Source organism: Aedes albopictus, chromosome 2, assembly GCF_035046485.1.
Source record: "Aedes albopictus strain Foshan chromosome 2, AalbF5, whole genome shotgun sequence".
Classification (NCBI taxonomy): Eukaryota; Metazoa; Arthropoda; class Insecta; order Diptera; family Culicidae; genus Aedes; species Aedes albopictus.
The window spans coordinates 274,641,428-274,649,096 of record NC_085137.1 but is presented as its reverse complement, the minus strand read 5'-3'; the positions used below and the strand labels follow the sequence as shown (position 1 = coordinate 274,649,096).

Sequence of the window (7,669 nt, the reverse complement as noted above, 5' to 3'; positions counted from 1 at the left end):
GATTTGATAAAATGGGTTCTTGAGGAATATCAAAATGATTTTCTGATCCACAATACAAAATAATACATGCACTTTTTAAATAGAACAAAACAAGTGAACTTTATTCACAAAATCATAATTTGTGCATAGTAATAAACTATTCGGGTAAATGTCGCATTCGGGTAAGTGTCGCATTCGGGTAAGTGTCGCATTCGGGTAAATGTCGCGTTCGGGTAAATGTCGCATTCGGGTATTTGGCATTCGGGTATATGTTACATTCGGGTAAATGGTTTTCGGGTAAATGTCTTTCGGGTAAATGGTTTTCGGGTAAATGTTATAGAATCGCATTCAACATGATATTAATGTAACAATAAACATTTATTGAACGACGATTAAGATTAACAATAAAATCGTGGTTTTGGGGCATTTCGCCATACTATTCTTCAAGGCTGTCGTGTTTTAAACACCAACGCACTGATTTTTCAAAAGTCTTCCATGATTAACAGATAAAAGTATGTAGATTTTTTAGCATAAAAAAAGTTTTAATTGTAATACTTTACAACTCTGAGGTATGGCTGGTCAAAGTATAGGTTTTTAAGCGTTGTAACGTCACGGAAAAGCAACCTTTATGAAATTTATTCAAATTCGTTACAAGTTTCAAATTTGAAATTTTGTATGGTCTTTGTACTCCAGAATATCTTTCCAATGAGACTAAAAAAAAGTAAATCGGTTCACTGGCGCCTGAGTTTCACCTGGTTGAAGTTTGCGTTGTAACGTCACGAAAAAAAAGTTCGGTGGAAAAGAGCAAATTTCTCTGGCTTGGGTGGCTCCTGCAGTGGACACAGGTAGTTCTATATTCAAAACTATTTCTGGAGCTCGATTTCAAAAGGTCGTATGTGCTTTTGTCGATTAAAAATTCGATCAGTTGGATTCGCTTATTATAGCAAAAACCGTTGAAATTGAACAAAGTTGATATATACAGCAGAATCATCACAAAACAGGCTTTCCGTTCCATCATTTAAAGTCTCCAAAATATCTTCCACATTGCTACAATATCTAAAATAAACTGATCGAATTTTATATCGACAAATGTACATACGAGCTATTCAAATCGAGCTCCAGATTTCTTCCGCGTTGTGTATGAGCCCTTTTCATTTATTCATTCAGTGTTATTCATAAATTGCGTGCAATTAGGGGTCGTTCATAAACTAAGTAGACTCTTGAGTGACGTGGGATGTGATGTTTGGCGAAAATCTACGCTCTATACAAGTTCCAAAAAATGTGTAAATTGTAATTATACTGCGATCTTGTAAAAAAAATAAATCGTAATCAAATGCCACTCAAACCGATAATTTTCATGACATCAGAACCAAACAGACGAAACACTGACAAAATTACCATCTCATATATCTCACAGTATTGATAATTTCGAGAGTTGGTGTTTTCAGAAAAGTTGTTAGGTTGGTCATGGCACAAATTTCCCAAATAGAGGAGAATGTGCTTTTGGAGCCGACCTACTGGTTGGTCAAAGACTTACAGTTGATGGATAGTGTTGCGGCGTGTTGCGCCTTGATTGCAGCGCGCCCGCCGGTCTCACCGATTCCCCAAGTGGATTCGGTGTATGGAAACTGCCATGCAGCGACCGACGGACCAGCGGCGAACTCCATAGGGTGGGAAAACTATCTCCAAATAACTCTAGCCCTGAAAAGGACTCAACCGGACACGCAGGCGACTGGCGGACCAAGGGAATTTCCGGCTCAGAAACAAACGACACACACACTGATTTTGTACTAATTCATTTTAATTTACTAATTACACTATGTACATAACTTTTCTTTCGGCCATCGTCGGCCCACACTTTTCTTCTGCCGGGCTTGGCTCGCCGGCTTGACTTCTCTGCTGTTGCTTCTGTTCACTACGAGATGCGTAATAATACTGATGCTCGCGCCACCAAGTAGCGCTTCTTTTTCTCTCGTCCTCGACGGCCGTCGACGACGACGACAATGGTTTTTTCCTCCTTCTCAGCGTGGCGATTGGCTACTTTTTGGGGGGGTTTCCTTCATGCGAAGATTGCGTGCTTCTACCTCGGTTTGCTTGCTCTTTCTTCACGTGAACGATACGTGCTCCTTCTTCAGTTCGCAGCGTTGCGCACTGAACATGCTGCCACCCGGGAAAAGAGTGACACTGGTGGCTCCTTGGAATCTTCGTCCTGATGTGTGGAACGGACTGGTTCTTCTTCGAGGATGGGCAAGGGTGCCAACTTGTGGATTGGCCGCTTGAAAACGCTGTTGCCCACACGAACGTCGACGACACGAGTGAGATCATCGGGACCTGGATAGGTTTTGACGATTCTACCCATTTTCCACTGTTGAGGTGGCACGTTGTCTTCCTTCAACAGGACGATCATGTTAGGGACTACATTGAGGTGCTTCTTCGTCCACTTTGAACGACATTGAAGCTCTACCAAATATTCTTTCGACCAGCGTTGCCAAAAATGCTGTCGAAGAAGCTGAATGTGCTGCCATTTTGACAGGCGGTTGATGAGGATGTCATCAAGGCTAGGCTCAGGGATATCAGTTAAAGGTCTATTGATCATTAAATGGCCAGGGGTTAAAACGGTTGGGTCATTGGGGTCAGAGGAATGTGCAAAAAGAGGTCTAGAGTTTAGAATAGCCTCGATTTGACACAGCAAGGTCGCAAATTCCATTATTGTCAGAGAGGCGGACTGATAGACTTTCTTCAGAACAGACTTCACGCTTTTAACGCCCGCCTCCCATAGCCCTCCAAAGTGAGGTGCATTTGGGGGAATCGTGGTCCAATTAATCTCCTTGACTTGACAGAAATGTGATAGCTTACCGTTGGTTAGGTCGGACTTGAAGAGCTCGTACAACTCACGAAGCTCTGATCGCGCGCCGATGAAATTCGTTCCGTTGTCGCTATACACTTCCTCAGGTACTCCTCTTCTGGATACGAATCTTTGTAGTGCTGCCAAAAACGCTTCAGTGGATAGGTTCTCCACCACTTCCAAGTGCATTGCCTTCGAAACCATACAGACAAATACGCATATGTAGCCTTTCACTGGAGCTGCTTTCCTGGCGGTTTGCTTTATGTAGATAGGTCCAGCGAAGTCTACTCCAACTTTCAAAAACGTAGGTGCAGCGATGATGCGATATGACGGCAAGTCTCCCATGAACTGCTCAGCAAGCTTCGGGCTTGATTTGAAGCAAGTGATGCAACTTCTCGTCACCTTTCGTACCGTCGATCTGGCGTTCAGTATCCAGTAGCGCTCTCTTAGGGCTGTGATCACGCTACTCGGACCAGCATGCAGGTTTTCTCTATGTACCGCTGCAATGAGTCTTCTCGTTACGGGGTGCTTGTCCGGAACGATCCATTGATGCTTTACCTCGTATGCTAGTTTGCTGTGACGAATTCTACCTCCAACTCGTAGTAATCCGTCGTCCAAGAAAGGATTCAGATTGCCGATTCTCTTGCATGGCTCCCCCGCTTGCAGGCGATCGATTTCATCCGCTTGTTTGCCTCCTTCAGTTCAGAAATCGTGGGCGTCGTTGCAGTGCTTCGTTCACCAATCTTACGGCAGTTTTTGATGAACCTTAAAACGTAGGCGATGATCCTTTGTGTCTTCCGAAATGACTCAAACTTTGTCAATATCGGAAGCTCCTCGTATACAGTTGCCACGTTGACAGATACTGCCGGCTTCAGTTCAGGAATCTCTCCATCTTCCAGAGCTGCAGGAACCACTTCGTCATATGCTGCACTGCACAGGAAAAACGGTCCATTCCACCATAGGTTGCTCGTCGCGAGCGCTTTCGCTGGCATGCCTCGCGATACAATATCTGCTGGGTTGTCTGCAGAGCGAACGTACTTCCAAACATGTTCGCTTTCGCTTGTAATCTCGGCTACACGATTCCTCACGAATACTTGCAGGCAGTCCAACTGCTTTTAGCCACGCAATGACCACCTGGCTGTCGGACCAGAGAGTAACCGGAACGTGTTCCAATTCCATTGCGTCAACCACTTTCTTAACCAATCGATGCAGGAGTAGAGCTGCCATCAGCTCCTTGCGCGGGATGGACATAGGCGTTATGGAACAGACTTTTGACTTGCTTGTAACTAAGCTCGAACTCGCAGTACCATCGGAATGCACTGACCGAAGGTACACGCATGCTCCGTAGGCTGTATTTGACGCGTCTGCAAATCCATGGATTTCAATCCTTGCCGCTTCCTCCGAAATTACCCGCCGAGGAACTCGGAAGTCCTCTGCAAGTGGCAGCGCGTTCAAAAAATATCTCCAGTCGTCGAGTAGTTCTTCATCCAGTCGATCGTCCCAATCCATCTTGTTCTTCCACAGCTTCTGCATCAAAACCTTTGCGAGAACGATTACTGGTGAGAACAGGCCGAGGGGATCGAAAAGCCTTGCTATAACTGACAGAACTTGCCGTTTTGTCGGTGCTGGATTGTTGCAGTCAGATTGTGCCCGGAACAGAAAATCATCTCCGACCGGATCCCACATAAGCCCAAGGGTCTTAATTACCTCATTGGCACTAGATTCTTCAATCTTTACCAGTTTATCTGGATCCTCCTCAGGAATAGAGTCCAGGAGTCGTTCATCGTTTGCAGCCCACTTGTGTAGATGAAAACCTCCGCGTTGCAGTAGCGAAATCAACTCTCGTTGGAGGTCTCTCACTTCTACCAAATTGTTTCCAGTAAAGAGTACGTTGTCCACGTAGAACATCTTCTTCACCAGCTCCGCTGCCAAAGGATATTCTGCTTCCTCGTCGATTGCCAGTTGATACAGTACACGAATGGCCAGAAATGGTGCTGCAGCTGTACCGTACGTCACAGTTTGAAGCTCCAAGACACGAAGTGGCTCGTTGGGCTTCTTCCTGTAGAAAATGCGTTGTAGCGGAGTATGACACTTGTCCTTCAACACTTGCCGATACATCTTAGCGATGTCAGCGCTTAGCACATACCGATACATACGAAATTTCAAAATGATCGTCAGCAAATCAGGTTGAATTGTAGGGCCAACCATCATCACGTCGTTCAATGCCATTCCACCAACCTTTGCCGATGCATCAAACACGACGCGACACTTGGTAGTCGTATTCGACGGCTTGAGTACCGCGTGGTGCGGTAGATACCATCTCTGCAAACCAACAGGATCTTCCGCTTCATGCACTTCCTTGCAATGTCCAAGCTGCTCGTATTCATCCACGAATTCGTCGTACTGCTTCTTGATGTCCGGGTTCTTCTGCAATTTTGCCTCCAGTGCGTAGAATCTCCTCAGCGCCATTGGTCTCGAATCTCCAAGCTGGCTGATTGATTCCCGAAGTGGAAACTGTACTACGTATCGACCATCTTCATTTCGACGAACCGTAGACTGGAAATGCTGCTCACACTGTTCAGCTTCAGTCTTCACGCACTGCTCACTGGAAACACTTTCCACTTCCCAAAACTTTTGCATCACTCCGTTCAAAGAGTCACTTCATGGTGTCGCCACATTAGAGTTCACAATTGTTCCACAAAAAGCACTAGCATATTTTCCACCAACCAACCAGCCAAATTGCGAATCTCGGAGCGTAGGCAGATCTTCTGATAGCTTCAGACGACCGGCCTTGAGTATATCGTCGTACCATTCCATTCCAATCAGTAAATCCACTTGTCCTAGACGGAAGAACGTAGGGTCTGCCAACTGGATTCCAGCGGGAATGTTCCATGTAGCAGCGTCAACCTCAAAGGTCGGCAGGTTTCCTGTTACCTTCGGCGAGACCAAGCAATCCAACTCCATCTTGAAACCATTCTGCTTCGAACGAACCTCCACCCTCGCCCGTTGTCGAACGCTGGATCTGACGCTGTTGATTCCGGTGATTGGAATGTCGATTTCTTCTCGATCCACTTGCAGCTTTTCCAACATCGCCTCCGAGATGAAGTTGACCTGCGAACCACTGTCCAAAAGAGCGCGACATGATTGCGGTTTTCCATGTTTGTCCAAAATGTTGACCATTGTAGTCAGCAACAGCACTTGCGAAATTGGCTTCTCGACCACATTCGAAGCCACGGTGTTAGGTGTACTGCTACCCGGAACATTTGCGTTGTCTGACTGCGCCGCTTGCTTTGGAACCTGCTGCTGATCTGTCACACTGGAATTGCTGGAACTTGAATTTTGCACTGAACCACCTTCTGTATGGAGCAGCGTATGATGCTTCCGCTTACACTTCGAACACGTCTTGCTCGATTTGAATTCTCCACTTCGGTGACCACGTCGCAAGCAATTGAAGCACACCTGTTTATCACGCACCATCTTCAAGCGATCCTCCGCCGACAATCCGTTGAACGTAGAGCACTTGAACGCCAGATGGTCTCCTGCACAGAACTCACAGCTGCTTGATGACACCACGTTCACCTTCACGTTCGACGACTGCTTGCCGGACACGAGTCCTTTGACTGCACCACGCGCGGATTGTTTGACCTTACTATCACTAGTGGACTTTTGACAACGTTCAAGTACGGAAATGCGACCTTTCAGAAATTTGACAGTGTCCTCATATTCAGGCAACTCCCCATGGGCGACCGAGGATTCCCACAACTTCTTTGTCTCATCGTCCAACGCATTGGATAGGATGTGCGTTACGATTGTATCTGATACCCCAGTAAAATCTAGACCCAAATGTTTCAAATTTTCGACATGACCAACACATGGATCGACCAACTCTCTCAACTCAGAGTGGCTTTCTTGCAACATTTTCCTCATATTGAGTAGCCCAGAGATGTGATGATCAACCATTCGTCGCTTGTCTTCAAACCTTTCTGCTAAAATTTCCCATGCATGGTCATAATTGCCATCAGCGATGGTTTTTGCATCCCCAATTAGAGCCTTTTCCAAATGGTAGAGCTTAATTCGTGGCGGATCATTCGATCTATCGACCACGTCCCTAAACATGACCTTAAATTTTTCCCACTGCTCGTATTTGCCATCGAAATGCGGAATGGCACGAGGAAGCGACGGTTGAACCACAATCGGTTGTTGATTACGATTCGTTTGACTCAGCATCTCGATCCATGTTTCGAGAGCGAGGGAAATGTCGTCGTACAATGTTTCAAATTCAACGTACTTACAGTCTTGATCCTGTCTCTTACTCGGTGGGCAGACCGCCATGATGCGTTCATGGTAGTCCGAAAACTCCTTGTAGGCAGCTTTCACTTTCTTCTGGTGCACCTTGACCTGCGGCAGCGTGATCTCCTCTACGATTTGATCCATCATGTGCTTGACGCGTGTCAGCTTCGCCTTTGCTGAACCACGCATGTGCACCAGCGCGTCGAACTCTTCCACTGCGTCGTCGTTGCTGGCGGCGGCGGAATTGCTACCACCACCTTCCATATTCTTCACAGGTGTACGCTTCGGCGGCATGGTTCTTAATTAATCACTTGCACTAGCACTTTTGTCCAATGTTCATTAGCAGTTAATCACTTCACTCTTGTTCGATTGTCCAGTCTTCGCTTTGCTTCACTTTTTCCAACTTTTCTTGTGGTGTGTGTTTTTGTCTCCAAGCCAGCCACTCCACTCAATCACGCCCAGTCGCGATGCGTTCCAGCCAGCAGCAATGATGAACCAAACCATCCGGTTCGATCGGACCAAAACATGTTGCGGCGTGTTGCAGTGGACTGTAAA

General features: G+C 46.2%; 1 protein-coding gene across 1 annotated transcript; it reads right to left on the bottom strand.

Annotated features, from left to right (window-relative positions):
* Positions 1–3,450: 3,450 nt before the first annotated feature.
* On the bottom strand, positions 3,451–7,408 carry LOC134286568 (uncharacterized). The gene is made up of 3 exons (XM_062848198.1): positions 5,556–7,408; positions 3,913–5,483; positions 3,451–3,845 (listed from the first exon to the last, which is right to left on the bottom strand). The coding sequence occupies exons 1-3, from the start codon at positions 7,406–7,408 to the stop codon at positions 3,451–3,453; spliced, it is 3,819 nt and encodes a 1,272-aa protein (XP_062704182.1).
* Positions 7,409–7,669: the final 261 nt, after the last annotated feature.

Coding starts and splice junctions, on each gene's coding strand:
- LOC134286568 (XM_062848198.1), bottom strand. CDS start 7,408: ATGCCGCCGAAGCGTACACCTGTGAAGAATATGGAAGGTGGTGGTAGC. Junction 5,484..5,555: donor CGAGATTCGCAATTTGGCTG/GTTGGTTGGTGG, acceptor GACACCATGAAG/TGACTCTTTGAACGGAGTGA. Junction 3,846..3,912: donor TGGACTGCCTGCAAGTATTC/GTGAGGAATCGT, acceptor TTCGCTCTGCAG/ACAACCCAGCAGATATTGTA.